This window comes from Brienomyrus brachyistius, chromosome 5 (genome assembly GCF_023856365.1).
Source record: "Brienomyrus brachyistius isolate T26 chromosome 5, BBRACH_0.4, whole genome shotgun sequence".
NCBI classification, from domain to species: Eukaryota; Metazoa; Chordata; class Actinopteri; order Osteoglossiformes; family Mormyridae; genus Brienomyrus; species Brienomyrus brachyistius.
In genome coordinates this window covers 23800949-23821162 of record NC_064537.1, presented here as the reverse complement: position 1 = coordinate 23821162, position 20214 = coordinate 23800949, and the positions used below count along the sequence as shown (strand labels likewise).

Genomic DNA, 20214 nt, shown 5'->3' with positions numbered 1-20214 from the left:
ACAGCAATGCAATAAAAAAATCACTCCAGCTCTTTTTCCCTGGGACTCCGCTGCTTTGTCATTCCCCTGTGAAGCTACCTTTCCATTGTTCGTTGTCGTTATTCCTCTCTGATGAAAAACATCTATTGTTGCTTTCCCCAGAGAAAACGTCAATTTCCTAAAAGACATTTTGTGCAACCTGTGATAGGCAGGACTTTAAGAAACCTGTAATATCTGGTTTATAGCCCATTGCTTGTTTGCGTGCCTTTTAGTTACATTAAAATAAAACGACACGGATCGTAGAGATGCTGGAGGTTTTTGGGGTTATTACACAGCACATCTGCTAGTCACGCTGTCTGCACTGCTATAAATGCAGAATCGTTTAGGTGTGGTTGAGGTCTCTCTTCTCATCGTAACAGCGTTGCGACATGAAAGCTAATTAAATTACTTAAATATTCTGAAGTTTACACAAAGCTAACAACCAGATAATCCTGTTATGGTTCTGGTCACCGATTCATTGCAGGCACCGCCCGGGAGACCACCAGCCCGTCTGGACAGCGGGGGTTTCTCTTCTGCATGTGCGCAAAGAAAACGGCAGCAATCAGGGCTGGAGGCTCAGTGTCTCACCAGCTGGACGAACATCTCTGATGAAAGTGCTGCAGAGACTGGCATAGTTCTTCTTTGGAAAACATTCAGGAAATGTAAGGCTACAGTGCCATACTGTATAGTACTGTATAGTGATTTAAAATCAAAATGGCCTGATCCATAGGCATAACACCTTGTATTGAAAGGACATGTTAAGAAGCATGCCTTCATATTAATAAAAAAAAATGTTTGTTTTCTGTGAACCTGTACAGGGTAAGCAGTTTGAAGATGAAGATATGTGTGGATAATGTTTTGTACTGCATCACAACCCTAGCTGATTAATTATATATTTATAAATTTATTTAAGATTTATAATATTTATGATTAATTATATATTTTTTCATCTATCCATCTTCCACCCCACATATACACACCATACAAAGTACACCCTGGATGGGATACCAGTCCATAGCAGGGCACGAGGCTGGGGTACACCCTGGATGGGATACCAGTCCATTATAGGGCACGAGGCTGGGGTACACCCTGGATGGGATACCAGTCCATTATAGGGCACGAGGCTGGGGTACACCCTGGATGGGATACCAGTCCATTATAGGGCACGAGGCTGCGGTACACCCTGGATGGGATGCCAGTCCATTATAGGGCACGAGGCTGCGGTACACCCTGGATGGGATGCCAGTGCATTACATTATGGCAGTCCATAACAATCTATTCAATGCTGCTGTTGTTTTTAAGATTTTTCAGCATTTATCTAGTATTTTGTCCCATTGATTATAAGGTATTTTCCACAGCTTGCTCAATGAAACCTCTTTCCAAGCTGTGTTGTACAACATCTTCTAAAGCATCAGGCACTCTGTTGTTCCATAACCCAGTTTGATTTAATAATCTGTATTTTGGATTATTTCCCTTAAATTACAGAGAACTCCAGCCTAAAATTTGTATTGTGATTTTTATTTGTCATCTGATCCCTGCGATGCTAGTTTGCTCTTCGTTAAAACTTCAGATGCTCATGACTTGCTGCACATCAGCTCTCCTGGCCATCCTACCCCACGTGTGTAAAATAATATTGTTCGGGTCAACTGACAAACCATAAGTTGCAGCACCTACATATTCTCCCTCCGAATGATAATTATGCTTGGTCATCCTTTATTTTTCATAGCGATATCTAAAATTATAACCCTAAATTACAACCTATAGTACAGGATGATCTATTATTTAATTTCTTTCTAATAGCGACCGCCTCAAAACAATGCACTGAGGACAGTGCAGTCTTGCACTCTCAGCACGGTGTCCGTCAGCGGGCCGTAGCCAGAATGGGTCAGTTTTGGCAGGCTGTCTCACAGCCGTGCAGAAGGTCCCCAGTGTGGTCACAAGAGGGCACACTCCACCCAGGGAAGCTCTACCCACGGAATTCCCCGCACAAAGCAGCGCGGCATGCCTCCGAATGCGGCGGAGCAGCCAAAGATGAAGCGGGCCGAGAGCCGGTCGCCGGCGTTTACGCGAGGGCCGTCCGCGGCGGGGAACCCAGGCGCCACACAAGCGCCCTTTTAGACATCGCCTGGAGCTTGTTTACTTAAACCAATTCAGTAAAACCAAGCGCAGTAACACAAAAGGACAGCAGATTGCTCAGCTTGAAGTTTCTGTGACGGCAAGTGAGTGTGTGAAGCCTCTTTCTTTTTCTGCCTTAGCCTAATCTGTCCCCACTTGTAATTAAAGCGATAATCTGTGGAGATGTGCCTAGGAACCCTGGACTTTCAATCCGGATTTAAGGGATTAGAACTTGAAATGCATATGTATTAGCATTTTATAAAATGCAGCTTTTTTCAAAACTGACTTTTATACGGTGTATTACATGTTACACAATAATTGCATGTTGCTTAATCATGATCAGTGTGTATATTAGACCTTTTTAATTACTTCTCTGGTCAGTATACACATGCAGTTTTGCTGGTTGTGAATTCAGTATGATTTTTCCCCCCATTAACCTGGTTTATAATTAACTTGTCTTTTCTCAAACTAAATTGCATTCAGACCGTACCTGTTTATTACAGTGACCTTTCTCGACTGTTCAGATGTGTTTAACAGTCTGTTCGTGCCCCGGGCACTGCTCCAGCGACATAGATTCATCTCACTTACCCCCCCCATCAGTCCTTACCTAGAGCGGATTTATAATGCAATTGATCAATGGTTGGGCTGGACTAAGTGGTGGCCAGGAGAGGGGGGGGTTGTGTGTTAAGTTATTTCAGAGAATCCTCACTGTAAATGCATACAAATGTGACTAACAGAGCGGTTTCAGCATGCAGAGATCAGCATGGCGGACGGCCATGTCACTACTGAGGTGTTAATACCATGTTGACAGTCATTATGCCGGTGAATCTCAGACATATGAGTATGCATCATATATACATACATATACATACAGTTTATACACTATATATACATACATCATGTGTACATGAGCTGCTTTTACAGATTTATCATACATTTGCAGAAAAATAGATAAAAGATTTTTTTTATTACATGTTACATGCTGTTTTGTATTCCGTTGCTTTGTCTGCAGTTGTGAAAACTATACAAAACTGGGATCTGGGGATCTTGCCAGAAAATTCCATGGCAGGCATCCTGAGCCTGTAGCACGCACAGGTACCACCGGCTAGTGGGGGGAGTTACTGCCCCCCTCCCACAACACGGCTATTATCTGGCAGTGAGGCGCGCCCCAGCACAGTGTCAGCCTCACACGGCGGGAGCGAACGAGCGAACGAGCGAGGGCCTGTTTGTCTGCAACTGCATGTGCGAGTGTTAGCATGTCCAGACGCATGTGGTTGTTTCATCCTGTTTTTTTTTCCCCAGAGTGACTGACCTCTGTTTTGCCCGCGGCGGGACACGCACCGGGAGAGACTGGTACCTAGCTTTTTGGGAAGCAAGATGAGGCCCCCGTGAGCTTGGGCAATGGCGGTACACGGGGAGGGGGGGGGGGCACCTGCTGGCAGCGCGTGGATGTGTGGACTGTGCGCTCCACTGGAGCGCTTCCCCTGGAAAGATAAAAGGAGGCTGAGAATCTCCTGCGCCACCGTGATGGATGGAGCTAATTTAGCGGGATGCGTCAGGCGTAGGGTGACCGCTGCCATTTATCTTGCTGGCAAAGCAGAGCGGTGTAAGGGCGGGAGACTGAAGTGGGCAGAGTGTGTACTTGCGTCAGGTGTGTGAAGGAGGGGAAGTCCACAAAGCATGGAATTTGGATCAGGTCGTTATTTATGGATTTATGCAATTACCTTCAGAGCGATGCGGTTTGCTGGTGGCTCCAGGCTACCATGAGGACGGTTGCCGTGGCGCTGGAGGAGAGGGTCCCTTCTGTCGAGCTCTAGCAGGTGACCCCCGACGAGACTTTGGATGGCATGAGGGGGCGTGGCACAGCCAGGAGGGGCCAGGAGGAGGCGCCACGTCGATCTGTACAGTGCTCCTGCAGCGCGGGCTGGTGTCTCCCCACAGGCTACTGGGCCTCTGAATTTTTAAGGCGAAGATGACCCCCCCACCCCCGCCATGTGCTTGCATAACACGTAACATTCATTAATGATTCATGCAGAAACAAGGTTTCAATTATTGTGAGCGATCCCAGCATTCAGGCACAAACAAGATGCTTTTACAGGAAAAGGGAGCATGAGACTCCCAAAAGCACAGGACTTCCACCTAAGACGGAAGGTTTTTGGCGTAGATATGCTGCATTTGCAGCGATGAAGTGCACAGTGACCTAAATCCATCTGTGCAGGACTCACTTGCCCATCACGTCTCAGTGGGATGCATTTGGATCTCAGATGCTGCGGTTATATGATGAATAGGTCATAAGTTGTCATAGCCGAGGAGCACTGAACGCAGTTTTGCTAAGAATGAAGGAGAGCTGTGTGAGATCTGGGATCTGAATGAAAATGAAAGATGGGCATATTCTCCTGTTTTTTTTTTTTTGTAACCACAGACAGAGGCAGAGAGGGCAGAGCGAAAGCCGAGACGTGAATTAGGAGTCCCCAGACCGCCGGGAAATCCGTTGTTGTCGATCCCATAACTCCTGTGTTGTCGGTGGATTACGGTGCTCGGCGTGAAATCCAGGCCTCCTCCTCTGAGCGAATCTCCAGCGTTGAGCACGGGGCCGTAATTTAGCAAGCAGGCAGGTGGGCTGCGGGCAGCGAGCGCTCGCTCCCTCCCCCAAGCCCCCTCTGCTCTTCCACTCCTCTCATACATGCACTCGGCATGTGTTTGTGTGTACAAGGGCCACACACCTTTTTCTTGTTGGTTCGCCTCTGATAATGTAGGGATCAAAGCCAGCAATGCTGAGGTAATTAATGAACCTAAATGTGGCCCCAGTTCCTGCTGGTGGACAACATGGAGGAGAGGAATCGCTCAGCACTTGCGATATTTTCCATTTAAGGTCCGATCCCAAGTGAGCAATTTGAGCAGTAAATACAGCAAGAATGTTGATCTTCTTAAAATGGAGTCAAGGGAAGCCAGCACTATGTACGGCCCCTCAAAAACACACACCCAGGATAGATGGTATGAAATTTTGAGGGGGGAGTTAAGAGGATGAAGGCAGGAATGTGTTATGTCCCTTGTGCATGATATAGAGGAGGTGTTGAGATTGATAGCGAGGTTTTTGCTCTGCCACCTCCACAATCGGCGGCGTTAAAATCTGTTCTGCCCTTAAACTGAATGCGACAGAATGGGGGGGGCGGGGGGGGGGGGGGGGGGGGGACAATAATTCAAAGAGACAAGAAACAGATTTTCTTGTCTCATTCAGGCCACTTACAGCTGAACTGTGCATTAACTTCAGCTTTATATTTATGATTTGCCTTTTCATTTACTTGCTGGGTGTTTCTGATTCCTACGGTGCTGTCCTTTTAATGCCTTCCAGCTGCCGCTGCCTGCCCACATTTGCCTTCTCTCTTCTCGCTTATTTAGATGCGTACAGTATTTGAGAAGCAGTCTACTGTGTAGGGTCAAAATGACCTAATGCATCTAAGTCTCCTGTAAATCTGCTCTTTAAAAGCAGGGTTCAAAGCGTAGCAAGTGGCACGAATCCTAAGGGTGTACATTACTCATGTAATACTTCAAAATGTGTGAATTTGTGAGGCTGAATTGTAAATAATTTTATTTACCCTTAATGTTTTCAAGACACACAACAGTATGGAGGAAAAAAAATCATTTAATCATTTGTGGCCCCATTAATGCCTGTCGAGTCATACCCCTGCGTGCATTTCATATGCAGAAGCCAATTTATATTTTTTTAAAGTATGTAATATGAATCAGGTCGGCCTTAAAGTCTCTCCGTGCCTCTAAGCGCCATATACTCCGTTTCAACAAGTGCCGTGTTTCGTGCCCTCTTTACGAGTGCCATATGGCTGCCAGTGAAAACACCATCTACCTCGTCTGTCGTTTTTACCGCGATCACATCTCCACGATTTTTTGTAACTTTTTGGGGGAGGTGGGGGGAGAGAAACTGTGGTTTCCCTGTTACTACAATAACACAGACTACATATCTATAAATATAAATATTCCAGTAGGTCGCTTTCCTTTCTAACATGTTTATAAATTTCACTTTTATCTAGGTTTTATTCATTATTTCAGGCATTCTTTTTTATCTCCCAAGACGGCACGGAAAGGATACAAGATCCAAGCGCTGTTTTGATGTTAATTGAATTAATATGGACTCGATGGTAAAGTTGTGAATCGCCCCCACCTTTCTCTCTCTCTCTCCCTCCGTCTCTCTCTCTCTCTCTCGTTCTGTGCGGTTTCGACTATGAGCCACGGGGCTCTTGTGAGCAATGTTTTCAAAGTCTGGAATTGATTTTAATGGGGAGTATCCTTCGCCCGCTTTTCAACCTATGGATCTATTGGGGCTTTCATACTCGCTTTAAACGCAGCAGCCGAGCGCAGTTTCTCACCTTATTGCTTCGTCCGCGTCGCCTAAGACAGATATCAGCGTGGAGCAGTAAATGCAGTAAGGGCTGTAAACTGTGCTTTTACTGCCTAAACTTGCCGGCAGAGCTATACTAATTGTGACATACACAAGTAAAACAGGGAGAGAAAAAAAAACACTTTTCATCGTTTGGGTGATTTTATTTTATTTTTACGATTACATTATATTTTCAGTTTTTAGATTCCAGTGGCTGGATTGTCTCTTTTGAAATTATTTTTTTTCTTAAAAGGAGTTTTATTTTAGGAATTGACACATCATTGGTAAGTTTCCACACGCGTTCCCATTACCGTGTCTGTTATTGTAAACTGGAAATAATTTAATGGGTTAGGAAAACGTTTTATTTTAAGCGTCTGTCATTGCGAGTTAATTTTGGCAAACAAAATAACTGCTGACTTGATTTTATATTAATTGGCATAAGTCTGTATTAACCGTGGAAGTGCATTGTTACATGTTAAAAGAAAATAGTTTTTTGACGTGCGTAGCACGGTGTTAGACATAAAACATGCATTTATTTAGAAACGTGTACGATCACACAAACTTTAAAAATGAAGGTGTCCTGTTCAGGTTATAAAGAGACCATCTGAACAGCATTTTATCCATGAAGATATTAAAGCCATATTTTCCTAGGAAAAGCAACTAAATGTGTATCTTCACGTACACTAAATGAAACTGTCGGTGATTGACCTGTACGCGGCAATACTGGCGAAAACGTCGCTTTTTCGTGTTCTTACAACATTATTTATTTAATCTTTACAATTGCGCTGCTGTAATTGCGCGTCGCATATAACTTGCACGACTCGTAGTGATCTTACGGGCAAGGAGGGCAGGTGTAACCTATAATCCCGAAAGCGGGGTATAAACTTAAGAAATGTCCCGTTAACTTGGTTTTCATGTTGAGGGGAGTAAAAGCTTAGCGTAAAAATCTCCCGACTGAGTTGGATCACTCAGCGTCCAGTATGTGTTTTTGTAATTATTCCTTGTAGACCCAGAGAGCCGTGCCAAACAAAGCAACACCTTGCGGCTCCTACTATTAATTTGCCGAAGCTACGAAGGCAGAATTTCTCAATCTCTTGTGTTTGACTTGTCGGCATGCCGAGCTTGTTTCGCCGGATTTGAACATATGATTTCACTGCACATTAGCTGGATAAATATGCCAACAAACACTGAATGAAAAAGAATAAAAAAGGACAAAACGCAAGGATAAGACAATGGAATGTTTTTCATCTTATAAAAACAATAACTGATTTGTTCTGTTATGCAATACACGGATTTTATTTTCAAAGCATTTTTTTTATTTCTAGGAATCATGTCGTTACTTTTAATTTTAAAAAGAAATGATATGTTCGGTACTATATACTTTTTTCACCTTGCCCAGTTAGAAGTACAATTATCCAGTAATGTAGTTTAATAGAAAAAAATAGTGCGATAAGATAATTTGATATCTTTTTCTATTTTTTGACAATCAATGACACGTAAAAAGCAATCCCAGGTTTGAACAATTACTTTGTGTAATTAATCTTAGTATAATTAATCGACTCAAGGACTAAATTAACCCCCTATGACTGGTATTAACCTGTTAGAAAGGGAATTGTTAATGAGATCCCCGAACTACTCGTTCAGTGGAAGACTAGGGAATTTACTCAGTGAATTTCGAGCCGGAGAGATTATTTTAATAATCTGTTACTACACCTGTAATTTATATTGGAGCCAGTCCCACATTAGTGTTTGAAATGAAAATGGAAACCAATAGCGCTATATCAGATTTTTATTTCAGGCACATATTTATTTATTTCTGTGGCTGTCTGGTGGTAACCTACAACTGTCAGATCAGATATTTATATTTACAAATGGACAACAGTGATAGGCCAGAAAAAAGATTCACTTGGGCCTGAGTGCAGGGGCTCATGAGAAATATTTTGATGAATGAACAAATATTTTGGTGTATGGATTCTTCAATTTACTGCAAATTGTACCTTCTGCAAAATCGCAAGTTGTGCTTCAGTTAATTATACTGGTCTTGACAACAAAGAAATGAGATATGTTGTTTTTTTTCCCCCCTGGAACACACCCCTTGACAATGGGGAGGGATGGCTTGCGTTCTTCCTACGCCTCTGCTCGTTAGTTTCCCTGCCGATATGGCGTTTGTGCTGTGCGCCATCAGCGGGACCGAAACAGGTGCGGTAACATCAGCCTTTGTACTGAGTCAGTCCTCTGCTATCACACCCCAAGAATGGGGCGTCTGCGGCACAAGGAATCACCTTCGGAGACAGGCTGATTCGTAAAATAGATCCCAGCTGATTAATTGATACGTTCTTTTATTTCCTGACCGAAATCCCTCATTAGTGGCAGACGTGTCAGATGCAGGCCGACGCCCTTGCCTTCCCATGCGGTTCGTAATAATCAGCTGCGGCGTGCCCGTGCCTCTCCGCTTTGTGCCCCGAGCCCCGGGGGAGGCTCAGCCCGGCGTGGCCTCCGCTTCTGCTCCTCTCCTCGCCGTCTGTCGCTACCTCTGAGCGCCGAGCGGCGGTGAGATGATCTGACCGGCTTTGTGAGCGTTTAGGGACAGGGGAGCACCTCTCCTGTCGCCCAGCCGAGCCGTAATGATGCCCCTGTCGGACGAAGGAGCCTTTAGCAGACCCGAGCAGGTGACGGGGGCACGGGAAATCCTCCCCCCCACTGTGCCCCCCCCACCTTCTGTGGTGGAGCAGGTCATTGCCCCTTTTTGAAACAAAAGGCTTCTCCCTGTTTCTTTGGCACACACACAGAACGGGAAACATCACCTCATGTAAATTATTCTTTAATTTTTTTTTACTCTAAATCCTCTACACTCCCACCTGCCTTCACTGCCCCCTTGACTTTCTATTAGGAATTAATAGTTTTTTTAAATTGGGGGCCTTTTGAAAAGCTTCAGTGATATTATGTTGTACTGAATTCTATAGTTTGACCATAAAATGATGGTTTGTGATGAAAAGTAAATTGATATAATCAGGTCATAACTAACTGGAAGGCTGAAGTACTTTAATTAATGGGAGTTTCCTTACACTTTAGGCATTCTCGGCACCGTGAGGGCTATTACTCAGTCACACTGTGCGTAATCGACTGCGGTAGGTTTGAATGACAAGTGCCACTTTCTGTCTGAGATCAGTGTGCGGCTTATTGTCTGTGAAGGAGTCTATTTTTTTTTTTTTAGCTAATCATCATTAGTCATCGCTGAACCTTGCAGAAGGTCGCTTCCTGTGAAATCTGTGCCGGGATGCCTCATCCCAGTCACCAGTGGTTCCGGGCTTGGCTAAGTGCATGTGTCATCTTCTCAGATTTCCTCCAGATGCTGAGGATACGCAGGATACCCAGGTTGCATGTTCCCTGGCTGGACACCCTTTCCTTCAGTCCTTACTCTCCACCCCACCAGGGGTTGTTATTCCTCTCTGGGGTGGCACACACAGAGCTGGGATGTTTCTCTTTACTCTCCTTTGCGTTCCCCCCTCCTCCTCCGTTGGCATTCTGGCTGCCTCATTTGTCACACTTGCTTCAGACTCGCACCCGACCACAGACCCGTCGTTTCCCTTCCTCTGGCTTCAGCACACACTGGACATGGAATGCTAGTAACAGGTTGTGAACATAATCCAGTTCTTGGTTTCCAAAGGGTGTGACTACAATTCCCGGCCAGTTTATGCACACAATTACCAATCCGGATAAATAGGAAATATGTCTGCCCAGTTGCCATGGTCGCCTGGAGACTGTGAATACGGCGTCACTTTCAGATCGGGAAAGTACCGTTTCCGTTTGGCTTGCTAAGTCGGCTCAATTGAACACAGCAGAAAATGCTGGAGGGGGGGTTAAGGAGTCCAGCTTCTTTTGAAAAGTCCTGGCACGCTCAGTAATGCCCGTCGGTATTTGAGAGCTTAATAAAATGATTTGCGGTTTCCCCCGGAGTTCAAAGCGGCCCGAGCCTCGCTGCTCGCGACACACTTGTGCAATGGAAAATGCACCCTTCCTGTTGGAGTGCTGCAGAAACCACAGGCTGCCTACCGCAGCACCGAGCCGGAGCCCTTCGGGGGCAAAGGGAATGCGAAAAGGAGCAGGGCCTGGTGAGCCACTTTCGCTGATTTACATCGGAAACACCTGGCCGTGGAGGCCCCTACTCCATGGTCAAACCCGCTTCCCACTTGCAAAACCTCTTCTGGAGAGGGAGTCCCACATAACCAGCAAGAATGGATGACATGAAAGTCATGATTTGAAGGGAAGGGAGTCAACATAAGGGAAAAGATTGCTGGGCTCCTGAGGCTTGTTTTCATTTTGCGTGGTGATTGGAAACGTTAAAGCTGAGACATCAAGAGGCATTTGACATTCCCAACAACGGCTATACTTCTGTCATCTTATGGTGATGTAACTTTGCACTTATGCAAGCAAAATGACTGGATGCACACATGCTTCATAAATCAGTGTAGTTACTGATCTATTGCAAAATATATTCTCTTCAGTAAAAATGTGAAGGGTGGCTCAAATCATGAAGAGTTGAAAGTCTAGTTGGCTATGTTCCGGCTTCCTGTTAGTGTGAAAGGAATATGGCGGTGCAGGCCTCTCTCTGAGTTGCGTTTCTGCAGTGTCGCAGTATGCTGTGTGTTTTCGGCAACCATCCACCCAAGAGAACTGACCAACACGTTCCTTTCTTCAGGATCTATCCATGGTGCTGAATTCCTTCTGTGGTCACAATCAGTCATTTGTGCCGCTCAATGCTTGGCATGTTTACATCATTGCAAAATTTTATGTTTATTTTTGTTAGATGGTTTAATCTCGAGTGTCATTGATACAGAGATCAGAAGAGTCCACATAGAGAAATAACCTGGTTTGTATCATTCCTTGCATTGTGACATTACCTCTTTCTTACCTCTCCCTGGTTTGGGCCACTTTTCTTATGAATTCCAAAATTTCTTGAAATTTGAAGTCACATTTTGTACCTTAATGTAGTGTAGCTGTGTCCTTGGTATGCTCTGATATTACTAGGCAAATAGAGACCTCTTGCGTTCTGTAATTTTATATTGATATAAATGCAACCAAGACTTTCCTCAAAGCCTACATTGAATTGCTACTGAAATAAATGAATACTTACCCTGATTTACACTATGGATTAGAATTACTGTCAAAGTATAGAATTAAGTGTTTTACTGAGGGAGTTTCCTGTGTACCAGATCGCATTAGGTCACATGGCTGTATGTTAATTTAGGATTGTCAACCTGCGATGTGTTTCCATGTGACTCTTACCCAGTATCATCAGGTGACGGGTCTTTGTGGCGTTTCCATCGACAAACAGGCCTCAGTGTTTTTTTCAGGAAACATCCTGAAGAGTGTCATTATTTAGTGTTGTAGCAGATAACAGATTTACAAGTAACTATGCTAAGAGGTTTGCATGGCAGACAGCCCAAACCCTTTCTTTCTGTTGCATGTAATTTACTTTCTGGTTTATTTGGTTAATCTAAATGTGTTAAATATTAGCGTTTTGGCTGTTTCTCCTATTTTTAATTTGCGTACTTGAATCCAAGATAATCTTGGTGCGCTACCCCATCTGTTGGGTTTATAATGTTTTCTGCTGCCCGTTCAGCACGTTCATGTGTCACCTGGAAGCTCATCTTCTCGGTTGTCCCAGACGTGTCTGAGGAGTTCCCATACCTTCCTCGGCACTGGAATTGGGAGCTGGGGAAATGGGTTGGGGGAGCCGCCGCATTTTTTGCATGGGCGTTCTCCCCGTCGGAGCAGGAAGAGCGGAGCGCAGAAAGTATTTTAATGAGTCTAGGGTTTGTGACGCTGCCTAACAGCACACAGTGGCGTGTGTGAGTGTGTGGGATCACAGCGCAGTGGAAGACGGGCCAGGGACAGCACATCTGGCGGGCTGGCTGCCTTCACACTCCTCGCGGGTCGGGCCTGCTTGAAGTTTACACCAAGCTCGGTGACGCACCAAGTATCTGCAGATATGCTTCCGGCGTGGAAAGCAAGTTTCTCGGAATACACGCCGAGGAAGGAAACTTCAGCGCCAGGTTTTAAGCTTTTGAGGGTGTCAGCCTGTCTCTGATCCTGCGGCTTACGCCCCCTTGGGCTGTGACCACGGTGTCCCTGCCTTCCTCCTGGCAGTTGGTGTCGGTCCCACTGTCCCCAGGCTGGGTTTGAGCCAGCTGACCCTTGGCCTTTATTACCTGAGGAGTTTGCCAGTCAATGGAGATTTCGTTTATCCATCTGGAGGCTTTAGAAAATGCATCAGAGGTAACGGGGTGCAGCAGGTTGGCATGGAGGATGTTTTGTGTGAGCATGAACCAATAATTACAGCAGCTGGATAAGTCACTGCCTTTTGTATAAGATAGTTACAGAACTTACGACCTATATGCAGGGTTTAGACAGTGGATGTATTCAATTACTTATAAGCTGAAAAGAGAGATATTGAAATGTATTGACAACATTCTTGTAACCAGATACCTGGTTCGGTGCAGAGTTCCGTTTGGACTTGACAGCGAAAGGGATAAATTAATTTCATCTGGTTGCTGATGGTCTTTGGTCGAACCTCCTAGTGCCTGCTAAAGCTGATTATAGCTCAACCTGGGATTACATGGGACCTTAGAACAGTGGGGGGGCTCGGACTAGCGTTCACACAGGTTCAGCTGGTCAGATCAACAAAGAGAGGATCCAATTATGGAGGGGGGGGGGGGGCGCACTTCCTGCTGCCACAATCCGAAATCTTAGGACAGGGTGTGGGGTTCCTCAAGCTGTCTGTCTTCCCTCTCTCTCTGCTCCTCTCCCAACCCAGGGAACGCTTCTCAGCACCCCTTGTTATTTTAATCTCTTAACTATGAAAGGCGGAAAAAAGCCAAAAAAACACCCTGAAAGAAAAGAAGGGCAACGTGGGATGATCTCCTGGTGACAGGCAAAGCTGAAAAAACGTTCTCGGAATTTGTCCGTCAAGACCACCCTCCCTCTGTCCCTGCCACCCCCCCCAGCTGAGTCCCAAGTGGAGTGCACTCGATACCCAGAAGAACTCAGATAACTTTCAAAATGTTTGGAAATCGTTTGCCTATATGGTCGTCTATATGGAGCCAGTTAGCTTCACTGTCCTGGCCATCCGTCAAAATATTTGGTTTTTACAGGCATAGACATGAGTGTTAGCTAAACATAAGGATCTGACAAAATACCTGTAATATCAATCCAGACAGTGAAAAGCTCTTATAAATTCAAATGACTTAAGAATCAGTAGAACTGAAAACCAGGGATGTGATCTTTAATTTCCTCACATTTACAGTTTTTTACAATTGCTAAGAAGCATTTTCCATTATTGGTGTTTCCGAAGAGGTTCCCTTTTTATGGAAGGTAACAAAACAGCTGCATGGATATTCAGCTGAAGTGGCAATCAAATGTCTTTGGTCTCATTTTTCTTTATTCTATCTATACTTTCTTCAGATTTTCCAGATATTTCAATAGTTTTCACTACAGAAAAGCAACACATTACAGTAATTCTGTTTTGAATGCAATTGTAATGTTTTGAAGACAGTATGCAAGCATGTGCAAAACGTGCTATAAATACATAAAGTTTTGCTGCTGGAGTTCAGTGTTTCCTTAAAAATCATTTCAGTTTTACACTATTTATCAGAGTGATATACCCACAGATCAAGGTATGATCAATAGAGATGAAAGTATGTTTAATTTTTAAAAAATGTAACTATGGTCATAAGACCAAATATTTAACCATCCAAAAAAACGACGACTAAAATCGCAGCCCTTCCCCCGCATTTCCAGTGCACTGCCTGTGAGGTCAGGAGACACTGTAACATGGCTGACAAAGAGCAGAAGTGGGTGTTCCTGGTAGCCATCCACGTTCACGGCTCTGCCTTTCCCTTTTTTGTGTCTGGTTTGCCCTCAAATATCGTTTCTGGGATGAGACCAGAGAGGGATTCATCACCGAAGCTTGGAACCGCTAATCGGGAGCAATCCAGCTGCTTCTCCAGCTTTCCGAGGAGCAAACCTCATGCCCCCCCCCCAAAGTGAAAGGCTCCTTACTGTCCTATCAGGTCTCATTCCCCTGAGCAGCCATGGAAACATTAAGATTTCGGAAATGACACACTGGCACGGTAAACCTGATTTATGTATCAAAGTCTGGGCACACAGAACATTTAAAATGTCAGCTTTTTGTCGTAAGATTTGTTGTCTGGAGTTCCTCTAGTTTTTTGATTGTTTACATATTTTCTATTGCTTCTTCTGGACTTTCCCACTTTGACACTATTAACATATTTTTTCTTGGTGGTGGTGGGGGGGGGGGGGGGGGGCTGTAAAAGTGGTATTAAACAGTGGTGTTGGGATTTTGGTCTGTTTACACGTTGATGACAGGAACAGACCCTCGGGGGCAGTAAGGAATAACATGCGGACGGTTGTGTATAGCTCTCCATATTTGGGCATAGATGGCCAGTTGAAGGCCACTCCTGTTGTCTTTGAGCTCCGTCAGTCTCTGTTTTCCCCGCTCTGCTTATTCCTCACACCCACCCCCAACACATGCATCCACACACACACACACACACACACATTTGATTCCCCTCCTCTTTCCCTCTCCTCTCCCTTTCTCCTCTGCCGCTCATTAAGGCAGTGCTGATGGAAGCTTGGGGAATGCTAATTAGTTGCTAATTATATCAGCGGGGTCCTCTGCAAGCCGGTATCTCTGACTCCCGTGTCCTGGCCCGGCTGTGGCAGGTCTTCGCACAAGGCTCTGGAGGCTCACAGGACACCCTGAAGCCTACCCGCCGGGCCACCTCCCACTTTGCGTGAATGCACACACACACACACACACACACACACACACACACACACATACACACACACGCACGCATTGTGGTGGAGAATGGCTTCAGAGGCGGTGTTGTGCACTGTCGGGTGGTGGGCGGGGGGGGATTGCTGTTGGCCGGCCAAATGGGACCATTCTCCTCTGCTTTGACAGTAGCTATGTTTGGGCCCAATAAAAAAGAAAGAATGAAAGAAAGAGAACTTACTTTCGCTTTTGAAGTGGCAGGGCACCCTTGATGGCCTGCCTTTGTTCCAAAAAAGAAGGGCAGGCACAAGAGGGAGAGAAATGGTAAGAGTCTGATTCTAGGAGGGGGGGGCAGAGTGGAGGAGTGAGGTGCTGCATAATAGGGTTGCTCATTGTGGTTTTAGTAAATACTTAGAAGTGGGACCAGGAGGGGTGGGGGCTTGGCCCATCGATGTGTTCCCAGAATGGGGCTACTTCTGACAACCTGGGAAGTGAGCAAGAAGTGATGAGAGCTGGGGGGGGTGGGGGCTGGTCCTTGGCGTTATCCACGATACAGGGACACGGGGTGGGCCGGGGGGGAGTGCTGCATTCCCCAATTAGGAGCCGCTCTGCTGTGTGATCGGCACTAGGTCCTCTGAAGTGTATTTTTAGGGCTCGTTCCACCAAGGCTGATTATCATTAAACCTGTCGTGTGAAAATGGCCCTGCAGTGCGAGGGAGGGGTACCGTGCCAGGGGTGTTAAATGGGTCTTAACCTCCTCCGCTCACCTTTTCCATCCCAGGACCCATTTTCCAAGATGGGTGCTTAACTGCCAGAGTGCGTTGCCCTCGGCAAACTCAGCACAGTATGCAGGCAGTTGTTTGGTGCCATGAGTTGAAGACATTTGCAGAAATGTCACTGGTGCCTCGAAGCGTGAAACGTATCATCAGGAGGTGGGGCTGCCAGCGCCGAGTGTCAGTTTGTTACTGCTAATTTCAGGTCAGATTTTCCTAATTACGTCCTCAGAAGGGCAGACTCCAATGGGGGAGGATCCATTTTGCCCTGTTAGACAGTTGGCTATGGCAGAGTGTGCTGTGAATACCATAAGCTTCTTGTTTTCCGACCCTTGGTTTTTATTTAGCTTTTTGTAAAGCGCGCTGGCAGGCTGAGGCCCGGATCTCACACAGACCTGGATTATCTTGTGACTTCTCTACAGCTCTGGAGAGGTACGCGCCTGACTGGAATCCCACACAGAGATTTGAATTGAGGTGCTGAATGGGCGGCGTCATTGACATTCACCAGGAGGCCAGCCAGCCACCCCTAACGTCTCTCATTGCAGCACAGAGTGTGCTGTTTCCGCAGTCCCGCTTCAGCCAGTGGCTGAGTGCCTTTTGGCCGCACTGGAGCAGGCTAGCTATGTGTTAGCGGCACGTAGCCGGCCATGGCTCAGAACTAAAATTGCTCCTCCCGAAAAAAACAGGAGAAGGTTATTTCCGATCTGGAAAAAAAAATGAGCATGACTGGGTATCAGATGTGAGGGAACTGCGGGCAGGCGTGACGGGCGCCTTGACCTGATTCTTACTCCATTTTGCTGATGCTAAATGCGTTTTGATAAAAGTTCAGCCTAATATTTTAAATGGGCTACTTTAAATGCGCTTGCTGGAGGCGATGATCACCCTAGCGGGTGACTCTGCGGATGGAGGATGACTTTGAGTCTGGATGCGCTATAGACCTGCTGACTCGCATGTGTCCAGATGCGCTACTCAACCCCATGCTGTCATATGCCCACATAAACCCATTCCTCAGACACAGAGCCAACTAGGGATCATTTCTTGCCCTCAGCATTTTGTTTATGACATTTTAATGCTCTTCTTGTCATGCTCTACATTACAGGATCCTCCCTGTGCACTCCTCAGCACCAAATGATTCATCTGTACCCTACTGAAGGCTATTTCCTTTTTGCCATCATTGACCTGATTGCAAAGCTATCGTAAGGTTTGTGACACAAGGGCATCCAGGCACACCAGCACGCTGTCCATCATCATTATCACAATCATCACACAGAAAATGCTGCTGAACAACTTGGCTAACAGTAATTCACACTGTTGCCTGCACTTTTCCTGGCTTTACTTCTAAGGAGACACATAATGATGACCGTCACATTTCTTGCACATATTGCCAAACAGCATAAACACCACTTCCGAAGTATCTTCACCTTCACTGATCATCACAACCCCAGAGACACGCTGCTTGTTTCCGATTAGGGGCTTTTCCATTGCGAATGGTGTTTTACATTAATTTATATTTACAGAGAGTTGCCACCCATCTTGTCTTTTATCATGAAATGCTGTCAACAAGACTCAGCTCTCAGAGCTTCTTCCTGTCAACATAACAATTACAATTTCTTGCGTGTCTTTTAAAGCCAAGCACTCTTTGCTTCTGCTCACAGACTCGGAGGTGAAGCTCACCAGGACGCGCTCTCGCCCTGAGGCCCGAGCAGCAGAATGAGCGCCGCTTGGAGATGTCTGCTGGGCACCTGCCTCCTCACCCTGGCGGCAGCAGCGGCATCCAGTAGCAACCCGTTCGCAATCCAGCAGAGCCCCGCAGATCCCTGCTACGAGGAGAGCGGTGTCGCCCGGAGGTGCATTCCTGAGTTCATTAATGCCGCATTCGGGAAGGAGGTGCAGGTGTCCAGCACGTGTGGCCGGCCGCCATCTCGCTCCTGCAGCGTGGTGGAGCGTGAGGAGAAGCCCGCCGTGCGCACCTGCCAGATCTGCGACGCCGCGGACCCGCGCCGGGCCCATCCCGCCTCCTACCTCACCGACCTCAACTCGGCTCACAACCTCACTTGCTGGCAGTCAGAGAACCTGCACACCTCTCCGCACAATGTCACGCTAACACTGTCCTTGGGCAAGAAGTTTGAGATCACCTATGTTAGCCTCCAGTTCTGCTCGCCGCGGCCTGAGTCCCTGGCCATCTACAAGAGCATGGATTATGGCAAGACCTGGACGCCGTACCAGTTCTATTCCTCACAATGCCGGCGCATGTACAATCGGCCCAACAAGGCAGTGATCACAAAGCAGAACGAGCAGGAGGCTCTGTGCACAGACGGACACACCGACCTCTATCCCCTCTCCGGAGGCCTTATTGCCTTCAGCACCCTGGACGGCCGTCCGTCCGGAAAGGACTTCGACAACAGCCCTGTCCTGCAGGACTGGGTGACCCTGACCGATATCCGCGTGGTATTCAGCCGCCCACAGCTACCCCGCGACCTGGCCGGGGCCGGCCGGGAGGAGGACCCTGCGGCTCCATCCTCACCCATGCCGGTGTACTTTTATGCGGTGGGAGACTTCCAGGTGGGTGGGCGCTGTAAGTGCAATGGGCATGCCTCGCGCTGTCTGAAGGATAAGGAGGGCAAGCTGGTCTGCGACTGCAAGCACAACACTGAGGGCCCCGAGTGCGACCGATGCAAACCCTTCCACTATGACCGGCCTTGGCAAAGGGCCACAGCACGGGAGGCCAACGAATGTCTGCGTGAGTCTGCCTTTCTCTCTCCTTTAGTGCTGGGGCCCCACTTCTCCATGCACATCTCTCTCTCATAGGTTTGAATTCTTTAAACCAGCGGTAGCAGGAGCAGCCATAGCTTGCTGGTCTTGGTCTGAAGTCAGCAAAAAAGTAAACAGATTAATACATTTGTTTTTTGTATAACAGGGGGCACTTTATGAACCTTATAAAAGTTTTCTTGCCTGATAAAACAATGAGAAAAAAAAGTAATCTGTTTCATTATCATTTACACACGACTTGCTAATGTTGCTGTTCCAGTTGATTTGATAGTTTTTTAGGTACTTGCATCTAAGCTTCTAAGCACCCCTGTGCAGCCCGTGGCCAGCTCTGCTGGTGGGCTCCTGTGTATTTATATCCAATCATGCGCCTGATTAAACACGAGGTCAGTAATCCGCAGCAAGGCAGAGCTATACTGGGCTTTAAGGGTGCTAGATAGTGACAGGACTCTGCTGTTGAACTACTTAAAAGTGAATGGGGGGGGGGATGTGGGGTGTTTGTCCTTGATTGTCATATGAGAGCTGATCTCACGATCACCAGGAACACGCGGCATCCTCGTTAAACTCCAGGATGGAAAGAGATATTGTCATAAATGTTTGGGAGAAAGAAAAGGGGGTCAAGCCCCCTAGAAACATAATGGGCTGTAAATACAAACAGCTGTCTCTGCCTCTCCCCCGTCACCTCTGCACCACAGCCCATTCTGCCCCCGCTTGACTGAAGGAATTATTATCTGCCCCTGACAAGCGGCTGAATGAGGCTCAGAATTGATAATGAGGGATCTGGGTCAAGTTCATCCCGGGTCCTGATGCGTGGCAGCGGCGGCAGCAACGGTGGCATAATCGCCCGTGCCGCGGCTCTCGCTCAAGCGCTGTCTCTGAATGTAACCTGTCAGCCGTGCTTAGGTGGCCGATCTTTCTCTCGCCCCTATGAAAGGCTGCTGAATGGTGAGAGATGGGCTCTGGGCCCTGATTGGCAGAACCTTTCTGACATCACAATGGACAGGCCAAACCATTGAATTCACGGAAAGTTTAAATGGAAGTTTGAAGATGCGCTATTGTGTTTTTCTTTTTCTTCCTTCTGTATTGTGCAAGACTGATACTTGTTTATGGAACTGTGTTTTTCTCTCTTTTTCATACTGGAGAACAAGATTCCTATGACAGGATGATTTATCATGAGTAAATAACCCTTATCTGTTCCATATTACTGCCGCTAATCCCCGTAACACTTTTGTGGCACATTAATTTTTTCTTCATTTGGATTGTCTCTGACAGGGAGCCTTTGAAGGAAACTTTTGCTTTTGTTTTCCAATTATTGATCCCTCAGTGTTTTTTAACACTGTTGGAACTTA

General features: G+C 46.5%; 1 protein-coding gene across 3 annotated transcripts in view; it reads left to right on the top strand.

Moving 5' to 3' along the window:
• The first annotated feature begins 2157 nt into the window (after positions 1-2157).
• The window catches only part of ntn2 (netrin 2), a 49679-nt gene continuing 31622 nt past the window's right edge, over positions 2158-20214 (top strand). The window contains exons 1-3 of one of the 3 annotated variants that reach the window (XM_049014783.1): positions 6357-6810; positions 17199-17300; positions 17755-18839. In XM_049014783.1, coding sequence (XP_048870740.1) covers positions 17810-18839 — 1030 coding nt within the window. In that variant the 5' untranslated portion in view covers positions 6357-6810; positions 17199-17300; positions 17755-17809. Of the gene's footprint in view, positions 2238-6356; positions 6811-17198; positions 17301-17754; positions 18840-20214 lie in introns of those variants that run through there. The other 2 variants (XM_049014786.1, XM_049014784.1) reach the window with 2 other exon arrangements.